General features: G+C 40.4%; 1 protein-coding gene across 2 annotated transcripts in view; it reads right to left on the bottom strand.

Moving 5' to 3' along the window:
- SLC9A6 (solute carrier family 9 member A6) overlaps positions 1–18,172 on the bottom strand; it is a 54,127-nt gene that overhangs the window by 18,886 nt on the left and 17,069 nt on the right. For both annotated transcript variants that reach the window (XM_055338432.1, XM_055338431.1), the window contains exons 7-12: positions 15,009–15,150; positions 12,649–12,754; positions 11,967–12,055; positions 8,521–8,634; positions 4,016–4,127; positions 2,949–3,102 (exon numbers count right to left, since the gene is read on the bottom strand). In XM_055338432.1, coding sequence (XP_055194407.1) covers positions 2,949–3,102; positions 4,016–4,127; positions 8,521–8,634; positions 11,967–12,055; positions 12,649–12,754; positions 15,009–15,150 — 717 coding nt within the window. The remainder of the gene's footprint in view (positions 1–2,948; positions 3,103–4,015; positions 4,128–8,520; positions 8,635–11,966; positions 12,056–12,648; positions 12,755–15,008; positions 15,151–18,172) is intronic.

Here is an 18,172-nt window from a genome sequence, read left to right as displayed (position 1 = left end):
CTTACTATGGCCTTCAAGGCCAGATAGCAGGGTTCACCAAACTACGGCCCACAGGCCATGTCCAGTGTGCCTCCTGTTTTGTTGGAATACAGCCACGCCAACTGATTTATGTGTTGTCTATGGCTGCTTTCATGCAAGAGTTGAATAGCTGAGACAGATACCATATGGCCTGCAAAGCCTAGAATATTTACTATCTAGCCCTTTACAGGACACATTTGCCAACCCCTGCCCCTGTAGGATCTTGCCTACCTCATCTCCTACCTACCCTGCAATCACCATATTCCAGCTATGTGGGCTTTTTTTCTGTTCACTAAACAGGCAAAGTATGCTCTTGCCTCAGAGCCTTTGCACTTCTTCCCTGTACTGCTTGGACCACTCTTCTTCCTGCTCACTGTTTAACTCGCCATATCTTGTCATTCAGGTAGACTGGGCTCAAATGGAACCTCAAAGAGACCTTACCAGACCTCTGTGTATAAAATTCACTCTATCCCTGGTCACTATCACAATATTCTGTTTGTTATCACAGCACTTAACATCACCTAAATTGTTTTCATCCATTTGTTTACTAGCTTACTGTCTTCTTCCAGTAAAATGTAGACTTCATGAGACCAGAGACCTTTCCTATTTTATTGCTACCACTGTATCCCTCCAAAGCAGGGTCTTTTAGCTTTTGCATTACTGATATTTTGGCCCAGACAATTCTTTGTTGCAGGGGTGCTATTCTGTGCCCTATAGGATGTCTAGAGGCATCCTTGGCCTCTGCCAACTAGATGCTGGGAGCAGCCTCCACTCTTTGATTGTGACAATCAAAAATGTCTCCAGACATTGCCAAATTGCACTCCTCCACTGAGAACCACTAAAAGCCTAAAACAGTGCCTGGCACATGGCTGGTGATCATTTGGCATTAATCAAACAAATAAATAAAAGGCACGTTGGAAGTGCTGTGCTAAGAGCTTTACAGACATTAGCTCACTGAATCCTCACAACAACCCTGGAGGAGGCAGGTACTATCACACAGGTTACAAATGAGGAACTTGAGGGATAAAAAGAGTCAAGAACTTGCCCAAGAATACAGAATTGGAGAATGAAGGAGCAAGAACTCAAACTCAAACTTCAGTCTGTATGAATCTTAAACTTTAAGGACTTCTCAGCATCTTCAGAATTGTCCTAGACAAATCTGGAGTGGGGAGGAGGAGGGAAAAGAAACTTAAAATCCAGCCTCTGCTCACAGAGGCCAAAAAACCCCCCAAACAACCACAACAAGAACTAACCTAAGGCAATGCGTATAATTAAGTGTCAAGCTATGCTCCAGGACAGGCAAGATGGGGCCAAAGGGCTTGCAAGTGTGCTGAGGTAGATTCAATTCTAGGTGGGGTTTTTAGTTGGGGGGGGGGATAGGCATGAGTATTTTGTGTGGAGAGCTGCCAAGAAAGAGAATGGAGTCCATGGAAACACTGAGACTCTACTGAAGACCATTATTTTTCATCCAATATCTTATATTTAATTTGTTCTCAGTAGAATAAGGAAGAATCTTCATTTACAAGCTCTTAAGGAAAGGAGTTTAATCCTTGCAAAAGTTAACACCCTCCTTTCTTGAGGCAGCATAGTCTATGAGAAATGAGGTGAGACTGGAGGCTCCTCTGTCTGCTACTTAATTCTCTGTATGACCTTGAACAACTTAGAAACTTTTAAAGCCACTATTTCCTCATTTGTAAAATGGAGCTATTGTGATTAGATAAATATGTGACATGCACTTAGCACAATGCCCAGCATATAGTAGGTGCTCAACAAATGCCAGGCCCTCCCTGAAGTAATTATCAGAATTATAAGAACATTCTTTTTGATTATACACAATAATAGCACAGAAATGTTAAGAAAGGAGTTTGAACAGTAAAAAGAAATAAAGACCAATAACAACATACAAAGTGTGATTTAGGGCCAGCTGGTCTTTAGAATGTTTAAAAGAAAGTTATAATACAATGAAAAAATGGAGAACAGATTCTATAAAATGTGAAATACTGTTTTCTGTAATGAACTCTACACATTCTATAGGCTCAGTAGAAGGTCTATGAAGTTTCAGCCAAACACAGAACTAAAATCTACAAAAGCTTTAGCAACACAGGCTGCTGTATCCATGGAAACAATACAGAACTCTTGAGAGACCGGAGCTTTCCAATTGAATACATTAACTAGTATGCATTTAACACTAAGTCCTCCAAATCTTGTGTTTGGATAATCAGGTTAGAAACAACGCTGATCATAAAGCTGAAAAAGAAGGATAATGTTTAGTACTGATTAGGGTTGGGATAAACTGGACTCTTTCATATGCTGTAGATGAGAAGAAACATTTTTGGTCTGATCGGGTGATACGGATCAAAAGCCTTAATATATGCATTATCTTTTGACCAAGCAATGCCACTCCTAGGAATGGATCTTAAGGAAATAATCAAACAAGTGCACAATAGTGTGTGTTTTTATGAATGTTCACACTGTTAATGGTTAACATTAATAGCAAAATTCTCAAATGGTAATGGTAACAGAAAAATCCTAGAAACTATGCAAAAATACAAAGATAGGGATTTGGTTAAATAAATTATGATGTATGCAGCCATAAATTTCTAATGCAAATATATTTCCTAACATACATGTCCATGCTATATTACATTTAAAAATCGCTTTACAAGAATACCTGCAGTGCTGTCCCTTTTTGTTAAAAATACATATAACACATAGCAAGAGATCTGGAAAGGCAACCCTCAAAGTGCAAACAATGGTTTTAACTTTCTTTTGCACATTTCCCATTTTCTCTGTACTACAGGTTACACAATTTTTAAAAAGAAAAAATAAAACATTATACATTCGCCAAAGCTTAAACTTTTCTCATAATTGAAAGAAAAAAAACCCTATTAGAGTTTAATATTAAAATGAGGTCCCCAGACATGACCTACCTTATATGCAAGCACGACAGCATGGCAGTGGTGCCACCACCAAATACCCACACAGTAAAAAACACAATCAGAAGTGTGGTGCTGAACATCATTTGCCGTGCGTAAGTGGCGGTATCTCGAATGGCCAAAGCAAATGCCATTGCGCCACGGAGGCCTGCAAGGGCATGAAAGAGGCATTTCTTCAATAACTCATTACCAGTGCAAGCTTCGGAAATTCAGAAAAATAAGGAACAGTCTAAGAACTTAGAAGCATGTGAACAAATATGTAGTATATATTAACATACAAAAGTATGTATAGGTACAGAGAATTAGAGGATCCTGACATGTGCTGGCCTTTAGAAATATTTTAAAATTTATTTTTATATTTACATCCAGTAAAATCCACTCTTTTTTCACATTCAGTCCTGTGAGTTTTAACAATGCACAGGTGCATGTCCATTAGCACAACCAAAGCACAGAGCAGTGTCACCACCCCTACCTTCCCCCTCACCAAATCCTTGGTGCTATATCTTTTTAGCCCAACCTCTCTGTCACCCTGCCAAACCCCAGGTAGCCACTAAGGGGGTTCACCACCACTGTGCTTTTATCTTTTTGAGGATATAATCCTTGGAAACTGGCTTCATTCACTCAGGGTGATGCCTCTGAGGTGCATCCATGTTGTTGTATGTATCACTAGTTTGACGTTTTAGTGCTAAGGAACACCCCATGGCCTCATGGATGTCCTACGATTTGCCTATTCATTCACCCACTGGGCTGTTTCCAGGTTTTGGCAATTATGACTATAACTGCCATAAAAACTCACATATAGATTTTTGTGTGAAAATGCAGGTATCTTTATCTTATCCACTACATGTGACATATTTCTGAACCAGGAATTTGAAACCAGAAAAAAATTCTCACATAACGGAACAGGACACTATAAAAAGAATTTTCCATTGGAGGTTGCAACTTCAAGGTTTAAGGGAGTCTTATATTATTAGCACATCATTTCTGTTTAAAATCAAGCTAGCATATGTGTTGTGAGTGGTTTCTTGGAGTGGGCCAAGAGAGGGAAAATTACAACTTACCAGCAAACATCATCATGTGCTGAAAATTTGATCCAATCTTACTTCTTCTACCCAAATTAAGTAAGAGGGACAAGGGATAAATATTAGCAGCTCTTCCCAAGAAAATAGCAATCTGAAATTAAAATGTTAAGGCAGATTTCTTTTTACTATTAATATTATCTAGGCTACACATTCAAGATGGTGAGAGACTATCTTCAGGAGCTCAGTCTCTGGGGTACCTGGGTAGCTCAGTTAAGCATCTCTTGATTTTTGGCTCAGGTCATCTCAAGGTCATGAGATTGAGCCCTGTGCTTGTCCTTCCCCCCACCACCACGCATGCCCACTCTCTCTCAAATAAATAAATAAAATCTTAAAAAAAATTCAGTCTCTAACAGTCTTTTACCTCTGCTAACAGTGCTATCTAATGCAACTTTCTGTGATGACAACAATGTTCTATACCTGCACTAACATGGTGAGTGCCTGAAATGTGGCTAGAGTAGCAAGGAAATAAACTTTCAATTTTATTTCATTTAAATTAACTTAAATTTAAATAATTACACACAGTTAATTACTACCAAATTGGACAGTACAGCTCTAACATATGCAAAATGCATTAGATGAATAGAAACACATTTAAAAGCTGATCTTCTTTGGTATATTGGTAAGATTATTAATATCATAGGTTAAGCCATCTTAATTTAAGTCTGTGTTGGTGGGAGGGAAAGTTATACAGACTAAACTTGCCCTTGCTTCCTCAGAACAAAGAAAAGGGCAGCTCTAATCTCTCCTACAACTGAAATTCCTACTAGCCTAGATGTGTTCCTCCAAGTCTACACTTCCACCCTGCTTCAAATGGAAGTCTTAATGGAAATTCAGACTGGCTTTAACTAGAAACCAGTCCTCATGTCTTTTTGCCCAGCTTGCTGTGTATAGAGATTCCTGCTTTGCAATTACAATGTTTATTTTGTCATAATACAGTCTCCGTCCCATTTTCTAAAAGGGATATAAAGGAACATTTAAGATGAAAAAAAAAAACAAGGTTGGGGAAACTGGAGGAGGAGAAAAAACAAACTAGTTGGAGTAAACAGTGTTGACCTAAGTAACACTGGAGGTGGACAGAGGCTGTAAGATTACCAGCACAAGGAACTGCACATAAGCATCATGTGCTTGTTAGTCAAGTTGTTTGCTATGGGAGTACTGGTTAACAATTCTGATACTCCTATATGTGCTGGAATGGAACAATTAAGGGAATAGGATGGTGGACGGTGGAAGCCAGGTTTCTCACTACCGGAATGGGAGTTCACAGATTATCAAGAGGATGATTCTGAGAATCTGCATTAAGTATGAGCTTGATCTAAAGATAATGTGTCAATACTGGTTCATTAATTGTGGCAAGTGTATCATGCTAATGTGAGATATTAATAACAGGCAAACATGGGTGTGGGGTATATGAGAACTTCCTGTATTATCTTCACAATTTTCCTATAAATCTAAAACTACTTTAGATTGCAAAGGTTTTAATAACAATAAATAACAATTAAATAAATAACAATTAAATAGCAATTCCCTAAAAAAAAAATAAGAAAATAGTAACAAAACACATGGGCCAATGTAGCAGTGACTGCTAGTTATATCCTCATTGTCTAGACTTTTCTTCCTCTCTAGTCATAGACCCTCCTCACTTTTACCTCCAAATTTCATCTGCATACATAGACACCTAAAGAATAGAATGCCCAGCTTCTCTTGTAAGTCCATGTAACCCAATGGATGTTAAGTGGAAGTGATGTGTGCCTATTTGGGGTCATGTCCTTAAAAGGAAACAGCAGACACAGGGGTGAGCCATGCTGGTCCCTAAGAATAATGGCAACTCCCTAAAGATGGGTGTAAAAAGGCTGCTTGGGTCCCTGATGACCCTGTGGAGCACAGCTGCCACAACAGTTCAGACTCTGACATGAGAAAGAAAGAAACTTCTGTCTTGTTTAAACCTTGGTTAGGGCAGCCCAGGTGGCTCAGCGGTTTAGCTCCACCTTTAGCCCAGGGCGTGATCCTGGAGTCCCAGGATCGAGTCCCACATGGGGCTTCCTGCATGGGGCCTGCTTCTCCCCCTGCTTATGTCTCTGCCTCTCTCTCTCTCTCTCTCTCTCATGAATAAATAAATAAAAATCTTTTTAAAAAACTGAAAAAATAAAAAAAATAAACAAACCTTGGTTAATTTGGGTCACTGGCACATAAAGTCAAACCTATATCCTAACTAATACAGCTAGTAAGAGGACAACTCTCTCCTGGTAAAAGTCAATTTTCATGGTAGGCTTTTGCACTGAGGAACCTGAGTCCTCACAGGCTCAGAAACCTATAGAGAATATTTAGCCTCATTTCAGGATAAGATCGAGCCAGTTGACTGCTCAAATGTTTCTCAAAGACTAGCAGGATATGAAGTGACTGATCTCATGGGAGTCTTCCAGCTAGGTTTCTTCTCTTAATAGGGTTTTCCTCTTTTTTTTTTTTTTTGCCTGAAGTTCATTCCCAGAAGATTAAATACAGAATGGCATTTCAGTAATACCTTGCTTTCTAATAGAGATCCTGCTTCAAGCTTTAATTTTAAAAATATTTCTGGTAATCTCTTTGGCTTCATTCTGAAGTAGTTTTAAAAAACAGTTCTTTTGGAAACCACTAATTTAAACATCTCCCTCTCTAAACACATTCTCTGCTTTCATGTTTCACGTTTATCTATTCCCCTTGGATGGCTCCTCACCTCTACCTCCCTGGGACCTCCCATCCAAAGAGGCCTCAAATCTTCCCTCAAACAACCAGTCCTCATTTTTTCACTTCCTTTCTCAGCCACATCTTAATAACACTCTTCCCTGTACCCTACACTCATTTGCCCCTCTCTGGGTTTTCACTGTACTCACTTGACTAAACCCCAAACCTCAAAGGACCCATCTCTCTCTTTCCTCCATGCTTCCAGCCAAGTACTCCTGAACAAAGTTGTACAACAGGGCAGACTTGATTCTACCATTAGTACCTATTCCTCAAACTCAAATGAGTCCTTAGTGCTGCTCGGCAATCCTACTGCATTTCTTCAGTCAACTCACTCACTTGCTCGTCCGCTCTCTATGTCTATTTCCAAGCCTTCTCCTCAAAACTCCTATCATCCATGGAAGCCAGCCTTCAAGATGGTTCCCAATCCCTGCTTCCTGGTATTCACACCTTCGTGTAGTCCCTGCTCACACCATACCAGGGTCCACCAGTGTGACCAATAGAATGTGGCGGAAGGGATGATGGTCACTTTCAAGATTAGGTTATAAACAGCACTTCAGCTTCCATCTTGGTGCTCTCTCAGCTTACTCCCTCTGGGGGAAGCTATGTTGTGAGCTGCCCCACGGAGAGGTCCCCTGAAGCAAAACTTAGACCTCTGATTAATGACCATGTGAGTGAACTTGGGGAGGATCCTGCAAGCCTCAGTCAAGTCCTGAAAGAGTATAGCCCCAGTCCAGAGCGTGACGCATCCTCACGAGAGATCGCTGTGCCAGAACCCAACTAAACTGTTCTTGGGGGCACCCCCAGTGGCGCAGCGGTTTAGCACCGCCTGCAGCCCGGGGTCTGATCCTGGAGACCCAGGATCGAGTCCCGTGTCGGGCTCCCTGCATGAAGCCCGCTTCTCCCTCTGCCTGTGTCTCTGCCTCTCAGTCTCTCTCTCTCTCTGAATAAATGAATTAAAAAAAATCCTTATTAAAAAAATAAACTGTTCTTGGATTCCTGACCCTCAGAAACTGTGTGAGGTAATACATGTTTGTTGTTTTAAGCTGCTACATTTTAGGGGACTTTGTTATACAATAAATAACTGATAGGCCACCTACTCCTCCCTCCCTCTCAGCAGATGCTCTCACCACCTACTTTACAGATAAAAATAGAAGCCATCAAACAGGAACTCCATCTTACAGGTGTTTACCTGCATCCTTACATTCCCTGTCCTCTCCTGGAACAATGGTGGGGCTGTTCCTCCTCCTTGTGGAGGCCAAACCCTGCCCACATGTTGGATTTCATTTTCTCCTGCCTTCTCCTGAGGCTGGCACTACTGAGTGCTCTCTTTCATGTACCCAGCTTTCCCACTTTGGCTGGTTTTTAAAGCCAGAGCCAGAGCCAGAGGAAAGCAGCCTCATTTAGCCTTTCACCATCTTGCAACTACTGCCCTGTGGTACAGACTGGCAAACTCTTTCCCAGGATCTACTCTCTCTCTCTCTCTTCCACTTAGTGACAGAGGATAAACAGTTTTATTCTCAGGGACTGGTGGAATGAGCGAAGGCTTTTTTTGTCTGTCATTTCAACCTGTGTTATTTGTGTAATAAACAAAAATGAAAAGAGAACAGAATAAAAAATAGAACAGGAACAAGAGTTGGAATCCTTCTTTGTTTTACTGAGGAAAATTTTATATATTTAAATGTATTCTTATCACCCATCATCCAGAAAACATGTGCGAATCTCAACTGAAAAGAAGTTTTCAAAACAGAACACGTAATAAAGGATACAAATGCGCCTACTACAAATGTTGGGTTAAAGACATGGTTCTGGAAAGTGAACAGTGTCAGTCCCATGTAGGAGAAGATGAAATTCTCTGCCAAGAAATTGAGAAGCTCAAACAACTGAAACGAAATTTTAAAAGGTTAGTCCAGTAAATACATTAAGTTATGTAATCTGAAAACACAAACATCATGGAGATAAAGATGAAGACACCTCACATACATAAAGCTCACGTATATCCCTAAAATATGTGCTTGGGGAGGAAGCAAATGCAGAGATGACATTTTCTGGTCCCTCAGAAAAAGCCAGAAATGTTCCCGTATATCCCCCATTAGCTTCCTTTGTCAATCCCCATGTTCAGTCACTGTCCTCCTCCTCCTCCTCCTCCAAACCCTGTCAAGTTTTCTTTGGGGATGTTTCTTGCCTGTCACTGCCTTAGTCTATAGCTCTCATTACACCCCACCCATAATAATGCAAAGGGCCCTGAACTGTATTCCTGTTGCCCCTGTTCTGCACCCTCACCCAGTGAGTCTCTCTTGACATGGCAGTTTGAAGACGCCACCCTCTTTTAGACTGGAAGATCCAGTTCAAATTCTTTTCTCTTGGCATCAAATGTTTCATGACAACTTTCATATCACCACCTTGTTGCTGATTTCACTTTTTACATGGGTCTCAGCCCTTGTTCAGGGAGTATGGGTTTACGCATGATAGCCCTGTTCTCTGTCCCCCTGCTGCTGTCTGCCCACCCCTGCCCCTTCATGCCACAGCTTGTCAAGTGTTCCTGACAGAGCAGGGATCTGAGCCTGGTGACTTGCCAAATGAATTCCAAGCCCTCTGTAATCCAGCATCCCTCTGTCCATCCGAGTTATCTATCACTGCTCTTGAACACAAGCCCTCTGTCCCACTAAAACAGGGTGGTGGTTAAGTAACAACATGGGCCCAGGAGTCAAAATGCCTTGGCTTGAATCTTGCTTTTCCCACTTGCTGGCTGTGTGGCTTTGGGCAAGATAACCTTTCTAAACTGGGCTTGCCTCATTCTTGAAAAATGGGAATTAAAAATGGAAATAAGTAAGCATGTACTTAATTTAAATGACTTAATATACTATTATCATTAGTTACTTATTTGTTTAATGATAATGGCTTAACTTTATCCATTTTTTTACTATGTGCCTGATACTATGCTAAGGACTTTACAAGCATTATTTCATTTTAATCTCACAACTCTACGAGGTAGGTACTATTGTTACCCTCATTTTAAGAATGACAAAACTGAAGCATAGAGAAGTTATGGAACTTGCCCCTGGTCACACAGTCAGCAAGTAGTGGAACCAGGATTTGGAACAACACAGACTCTCTGCTTTAATCCATAAAATCAAGAGCTGGCAAATTTTTCCTATGAAGGACCAGAGAGAGAGAGTAAATATTTTGAGGCTGTGCAGGCCACATAGGGCCCATCACATTCAATTCTACCAATGTAGCACAAAAGCAGCCACAGACTACATGTTAAAAAAATCGCAGTGGCAGTGTGCCAATAAAACTACTAATGGACACTGAAATTTGTATGTCATATAATTTTCGTGTGTCACAAAATCTTTTGTTTCCAAACATTTAGAAATGTAAAAATCATCCTCAGCTCACAGACTTTACAGGGAGGTTTGGCCATCATTTGCCCACCCCTGTGCCAGACTTTGTGGCCTTCCTTTCGCAAACATTAGCTACCTTTTTGTTCCTGTCTTTGCCAGTATTGTTTCCCTTCTGATTTTTTTCTTATGCTTTTTCTGTTTTTCTGAATCCTTCCTGTCTTTCTAGGTTAACCATTTCTTCTATGATAGTTTTCTAGCCTCCTCAAGCCTCAGACCATTTCCCTTGTGACCTCTTGTATGACATATCATGTGAAACACACAATATAGAAGTTCTATTAATCTGGGTTTTTAAAAAGATTTTATTTATTTATTCATGAGTGACAGAGAGAGAGAAGCAGAGACACAGGCAGAGGGAGAAGCAGGCTCTATGCAGGGAGCCTGATGCGGGACTCAATCCTGGGATTCCAGGATCATGCCTCCGGCCAAAGGCAGGCACTAAACTGCTGAGCCATCCAGGGATCCCCTGGGTTTGTTTTTTTTAATGTTATACAGCTTCGTATTACCAACAAGACTAGAAACTCCTACCTTGTTTTCCTCGAATTCTCCACTCCATTGCCTAGAAAAATACTGAACACCCCAGCTGATTTTCCTCTCTATGCTTACTGCAGTGAATTAATTCATAAAAGGGATTTGTAGCCCAGTGTATATGCTTGGGGGAAGAAAAATCTAATCTCTTTTGAGAAGTTAGGAAAAAAACACAGGCCATATACTAAATTTGTAGCTCCAGAATAAAGAAAAAAAGAATAAGGACATTTGCTCCTGCTTTATCAGGAGCCCTTTCCAGGGTACCTGGGTGGCTCAGTGGTTAAGCATGTGCCTTTGGCTTAGGTCATGATCCCCGGGGTATTGGGATTGAGTCCTGCGTCAGGCTCCCCATGCGGAGCCTGCTTCTCCCTCTGCCTGTGTCTCTCTGCCTCTCTCTCTGTCTCTCATGAATAAATAAATAAAAATTTTTAAAAAGGAGCCCTTTCCAGGCTAATCTCACTGTGTAGTCATCTGGCAAAACTGAAAGCATCTAATTATAATCAAGTATGCATTTGTTTCTATTGTAGACATTACATATTGTTCATTCATGGTCCCAAATGCCTCATAAGACTAGGAAATGCTGGGACACCTGGATGGCTCAGTGGTTGAGCATCTGCCTTCGGCTCAGGGCGTGATCCTGGGGTCCAGGGACTGAGTCCCTGCGTCAGGGTCCCTGCATGGAGCCTGCTTCTCCCTCTGCCTATATCTCTGCCTCTCTCTGTGTCTCTAATGAATAAATAAATAAAATCTTAAACAAAGACTAGGAAATGCTATGCCTATTTCCTTTATAGTTCCTTCCAGGTACTCTGCACACCTGATCATTCAGTACCATATGAAACCTGACCACTGGTGTAGCTGACATTCCTGGAAACAGAGCAGCTGCGAAGGGCCTGAAACAGGTCGATCTTCTCTGTATCAGCCGGCAGTAGATCCAGTCAGATCAGAAATTAATCTTGTTTCTATCACTGAGCGGTACTGCTAGTCAGACCTGAGTGAACTTCCAAAACATTCCTCTTAAAAGCAATTTGACTAGGGAAACAAGGAAAGGAAGCCAACTGATCCCTGGAGCCACAGTAATAATGGCCCCTAGCTATTCTGCTGAACTATCTCTACCTTAAAGCTTCTACTCTTCAACCCGCCAATCCCATCTATCTCTAGAGTCAAAGGAAGAGGAGCTGAAAGGAGTAGACATTGTTTGGAACCAACTAATGATTTTTCAGTTAAAAAAACTTTGGTCTTGCTGTAAGGAGGAAAAGTTTATTCACAAACTATAAAGTTTCTCTTACCTGTTTAGTTCTATGCTGGGATTCTGTGGACAAATTATTGTATGTATAATGGGCCTGTGTGATACCGCAAAACAACACTGCAACCACACCTATAAAGACAACAAGTTCCAAGTTCACATCAAAGGAGACTTCTTGACTTTCATATTGAGGCTTTTTTTGTATATTTTTTATTGGTGTTCAATTTGTCAACATACAGAATAACACCCAGTGCTCATTCCATCAAGTGCTCCCCTCAGTGCCTGTCACCCAGTCACCCCATCCCCCTGCACACCTCCCTTTCCATTTCCCCTTGTTCGTTTCCCAGAGTTAGGTGTCTCTCATGTTCTGTCACCCTCACTGATATTTCCCACTCATTTTCTCTCCTTTCCCCTTTATTCCCTTTCACTATTTTTTATATTCCCCAAATGGATGAGACCATATAGTGTTTGTCCTTCTCCGATTCATATTGAGGCTTTAATTTTACAGAAGATCATGTGCTTAGCACTGACATTTCCAGTTGTGACTTACTTTGTTAAGATGAATCACTTCTATTAAAAATCTTTTTTATATTCTAAAGGGACAGCATAAATCCCAACCCTAGTAAGTATGTTCAGATGCTAGAGGATGTGCCCACGTGTAGAAAAAATGACTGGCAAAGTCATTCCCCATGAAGGCTTATAGTCAAAAAGAGAAAGGACCCTACCTGTGAAACCCCATGCTTCAGCCAAGAGGAAGGTACTCCAGGACATCAAGAAGAACAAGCCTGTCTCCAACAGCTGGAACTCCCGTAATTTGGTGAACTTTGTCACGTAAGACTGTCAAGGTCGGTAATGAGATCTCGTAAAACAGAAGTAAGACTACAAAAGATAATAGTCGAGGCAAGGCAACCATGAAAGGGCAAGAAGGGTTCTCCAATCTAACACAGGTCACAGAATAAGGAGGTGCCGACGTGAAGGACCTCTTAAAATGAGCATTGGACTGAGGAGTCAGCAGTCTTTGCTTCTATGAGGGAGCCACAGTTTTGTCAATCCAATTGTTTTATGGGTATCGCACGCCTTGCCAGAAACCAGATTATAAAGGACAGAGACATGAACAACAGATCAGATATACAACAGGCCGCGTCTATTAACCTGCAATCCAAAGCAAGACAGCTTCCATAATTATAGCAATTTACACTTACTAAGAATATGGCATTTCCATGAGATTTCATGTTTATTTAATCCCCTAGCACCTCCGTGATGTAGAGTATTCTGTGATGAAGAAACCATGGCATGTCACTCACTTACTCTAATCTAAAAAGTATTTGTTAGTCAACCAGAGAAGGGCCCGTGTAGACCTGTGACAAATCTCAGATGAACTCTCTCCCTACCCTCAAGAAGATTATAATGGGACAGCAGTATGATTTGTCCTGACTTATCTTTCAGAACTTTTTTACTGTCTATCTGTGCCTCAGTTCACCTGTAAAAAGCCAAAAGACAAGTCTCTTCCAGCACAAAGCTGATTTAGAGCAAACTTACAAATCCTTGAAAAGGGTATTTGTTTTTTAAATTTTCTTTAAAGATCTTAATTTTTAGTAATCTCTACACCCAATGTGGGGCTCAAACTCATAACCTTGCGGTTAAGAATCACTTGCTCTATTAACTGAATCAGTCAGGTGCCCCCAAAAGTATTTGTTTTATATGAAAATTTCTTAGAAGTTTTAGAGCTAGAAGTTCTTTAGAGATCATCTAGTCCCACTCATATTCCTGCTGTCCCCATCTGCCACCTTCCTAGACTGAGGGCCCACAGGTCAAGTGTTGGTTCTTCTATACCATAAGCTCCAATAAGGCAGAGGCCATGTCTGTCTTGTCCATCTTTGATGCCCAGAGCATAGCATCTGGCATGCAGCAGGCAAGCATTTCAGGAAGCATTTTCTGAATGAGCACAAGAATGACTTTTCTAATAGCAAACTAGTAGCAGTGCCAATGACTCGAGAACCGAAGGTTAAAACTTGTAAGAGCTGAGATGAATTCCCATCTGTCCAAACCCAAGAAGCCTACTTTGTTCAACTGACATCATTGTCGTACAATTCCTATTTGTCCTATTCAACAAAGAGCAAATGAACAACAGTGCAGAATATCTAGGGGCTCATTGAAATGTATTTACCTTTATGTCAATTTAGTCTACAACCTTAAAATTCACTCCCAGAGGGTCACTGTGTCTAATTAGACTTTTGTAGTGAAAGTTGGAGAGCATGGAGCCTAATGCAAAACAATGAAATTCCTTTATTTATTTATTGGTAAGGGTGATTACCTAATGTTTTCAAACCAAGTCTTTGGTCATAAGGTTAAGAATTATAGGGATACCTGGGTGGCTCAGAGGTTGAGCGTCTGCCTTTGGCTCAGGGCGTGATCCTGGAGTCCTGGGATCAAGTCCCACATCGGGCTCCCTGCATGGAGCCTGCTCCTCCTCCTGCCTGTGTCTCTGCCTCTCTGCCTCTCTCTCTGTCTCTCTCGTGAGTAAATAAATAAATTCATTAAAAACAAAGGTTAAGAACTATAACACAATGGAGGTGCCTGGGTAGCTCAGTCGGTTAAGCATATGACTCGTGGTTTCTTTTTTTTTAAGATTTATTTATTTATTCATGAGAGAGAGAGAGAGAGAGAGAGAGAGAGAGAGGGGCAGAGACACAGGCAGAGGGATAAACAGGCTCCATGCAGGGAGCCTGACGTGGGACTCGATCCCTAGTCTCCAGCATCATGCCCTGGGCTGAAGGTGGCGCTAAACCGCTGGGCAAACGGCGCTGCCCTGACTTGTAGTTTCAGCTCAGGTCATGATCTCACGGATCACGGGATGGAGCCCCACATCAGGCTCTGTACTCAGTGGGGAGTCTGCTTGAAGACTTCTGTCCTCTGGCACCACACCCCCCACTCTCACTCTGTTTTTCCTTTCTCTTTAAAATAAATAAATAAATCTTAAAAAAAACAATTTTAACACAATGGAAATTATGGAACTAGGAGAGACCATGGAATACAGTATTCAACCACTTTTTAGGTTAACAAGGAAAGATTAATAAAAGGATATTAAAGCTGTCACCACACCAGTAGCAGCACCCATCGCAAAAGATCCACTGAAGATCCCAAGGAAAATCCCAATAGACTTGAACATGGCTGTGACATCAAAGGTGTGGCTGTTGTCTCCAGCTGGCTGATATGCCACGATTGAGCTACAAAAGAGAGATTGTTTTTACTTCTAGAAGCAATTTTTACTTTAAAATTTATCTTCAAAAATAATAAACACCTTCTCTAATGTAGTATCAAAAACAATAAATACCTTCTCGAATGTAGCTTAAAAGATAAAATCAGGGTGGGGGGAGAGGTTAAGGGGAGGGGAAAGAGGACAAAAACTTTTGATCTGAATTGCCAAAATAAGGACAGAAGGTTACCAAAACACCCTGTGGTGGATCTAGCTAGCAAGAAAATCCCTCTTTTACTTAAACGATAATTTCAAGAGAGAGAATGTTTTAAGGTCCTCTATATGAAGTTGTACCAAGCCTTTTTCTACAGTGTAAAGATACTGTGCAGAATTATTCTTTTATGACTCTGTTCAAGACTTACTAGCACTGAGTGCCTACAAGCCCCAACATACTAATGTGAATGAACTAATGAAAAATTCTACTTGTTTTCAGCAGAGGCATAAGAATATAAAGAATACTGCTCAATACTCAACCTGGTCACATTTTGTTTTTCTTATGGGAAAAAAAGATGACTGAAGTACCCTTTCAACTTTTAGAATACCAGAATGGGCCCAATGCCTAACATCTATTCACTCACTGAAATGGACTTTTATAGGGAAAAGGGCTTGAAAGTCCATCCAAGGAATTAGAATCCACTTAGCTTACCCAGCTGGACCTCTACCTCAAACTCTGGAAAGAAAGTCACTCTGTGAGAGGCCAAGAAACGCAATTACAGAAGACACTTTCCATCTTGAACTTACAAGTCCAAACCTGGTCTAGAAATACTTCTTTTTGAAACGGTCACCCTGGGAAATAGAAATGGCTGAGAAAAATCACTGTTGCCAGCAGGTGTCTGGCGAGAGTGCCTACCATTACTAAATCAGTTCTCATTGCAGCTAATTGACATTTTAGTGTTTTTATAAAAAATCTGGACTCAAAGACATCATGCAAGTCATGTCAAAGAAAAGAAGAAGAAAAAACACATTCCTAGGAATATAAGTAATTCTCCCTGTGGTTACCATGATGTATTTTAACGTTCAAGGCTGAAAAGTGGGCTTGCTATACCATGTACACCAAGTCTTTTTCATACCTTCACAATTAAAAAAATATTTTAATAAATATGAAATGGCCTCTAATGTCATGCTATCTCATCTATACATAAAGGGTCCCACCACCATAAATGATATCTGACCACATTATAACAGGAAAATAAAGCAGCTGCTGGGAGAACAGAAAGAATCTTGCTGCTACAACCTTTTTTCTCTCTGCTGACAATTTTCAAAATGCTAGCTTGGGAGTGCCTGGGTAGCTCAGTCCATTGGGCATTGGACTCTTTATTTCAGCTCAGGTCATGATCTCTGGGTTGTGAGATCGAGCCTCATGTTGGGCTCTGTGTTGTGTGGACAGTCTACTTGGGATTCTCGCTCTCCCTCTGTCCCTCTTCTCCTCCCCGGCCCCCTCTCTCTCACTCAAAAAAAAAATGCTGGCTGGAACAAAATGTCTATGCCATGCCTCCTGAGACTGTTTTCCCTGAATTAATTCATATAAATTCAAGATTCACAGCAATCATTATTTTATTTTTTTAATCATGAAAATGTACAAGAGCACATGAAAGCATGGTGGGCTGAGAACAGATGAGAGGCTTGTTTTCATCTTCTTTTTCTTTTTTTTTAAGATTTCATTTTTTTATTTGAGAGACAGTGAGAGAGCAGGAGAGAGGGACAGAAGGAGAAGGAGAAGTAGATTCCCCACTGAGCAAGGAAGCCCAATGCAGGGCTCGATCCCAGGACCTAGAGAGCATGACCTGAGCTGAAGGCAGACACTGAACCAACTGAGCCACCCAGGTGCCCCTTGTTTCCTTCTTCTTTGCCAAACACTGGCCTCTGGATTGAAATCTTAACTCATTTTTCCCAAAATTTCAATATTTTATCTTCAGGCAGCAACATTTTATAAATACTTTTTTTTAATCATAAAGGTAATACAATGTGTACAACTCAGAGGGAAAAATCACCCCATCCTTCTACTGCCCTGACAAGGCTATCTTATTTGCCTTCTGTATTTCTCTCCCTCTTCTTGTTACATGTATGTTATTTCATGTTTAGTTATGACTGTAGGGAATATATAGTTTTGAATTCTGCTTCTTCATCTGATAATGACATAAATTACTAGTCTCTCTACGGTTTTTAAGACTTCAAAAGTGGTCCAAATGGATGTAAGCATTTGTTTAACCATTTCCCCACTGTTAGACATGTAAAAGGTGCTTCTAGTATTTTTGCTACTAAAAATAAAAATGTGAAAGAGCATATTCGCATATTCGCACTTTTTTACAAATTTTGGACTATTTCCCTATGACTATTTCCCTATGCTACATTGCTAGAAGCTGGGTATTATCATACGTATAGCTCTTTTTACATGTAGTACAACTGGTTTCAAGTAGATGTTTATTACATTTTTAGAGGGAAATAAGACTGTACTTTTCAATTTTTTTTTACTGATAATATGCATTAGCCTAGAAATTCTACTTCTAAAAAGCATTCTACAGAAAAGCTCACAAGGATTCACAGAGACTTACACATAAATATGTTCACTGCAGTGCCATTCACAATAATACATTATTAGAAAACACCAAACGTTAATCAGTAAGGGATATGAGAGGTAAACTTGTGCTGTATCCATACAATGGGATAATAGAAGTATTAACACAGTAAAATGTCCAAGTGAGAAAAGCAAATTACAGAAGAGTATGTTTAGTACTATGCCTTTTTTTGCTTAAAAATTATTAATATATGGGTGGGGGATATAGGATAAGTGGGTGATGGGCATTAAGGAGGGTGCTTGATGGAATGAGCACTGGGTGTTATATGCAACTGATGAATCACTGAACTCTACTTCTGAAACTAATAATACACTCTAAATTTAAATAAAATTAAAAATAAAATAAAAATTATTAATATATTTAGATGCATGTTAATATCCTAAAGGAAAAGCCTAGATGAAAACCTTAACAGTGGTT

The sequence above is a fragment of the Nyctereutes procyonoides genome, unplaced genomic scaffold (genome assembly GCF_905146905.1).
Source record: "Nyctereutes procyonoides isolate TBG_1078 unplaced genomic scaffold, NYPRO_anot_genome, whole genome shotgun sequence".
Lineage (NCBI taxonomy): Eukaryota > Metazoa > Chordata > Mammalia > Carnivora > Canidae > Nyctereutes > Nyctereutes procyonoides.
This window is presented reverse-complemented; position numbering and strand designations above follow the sequence as displayed.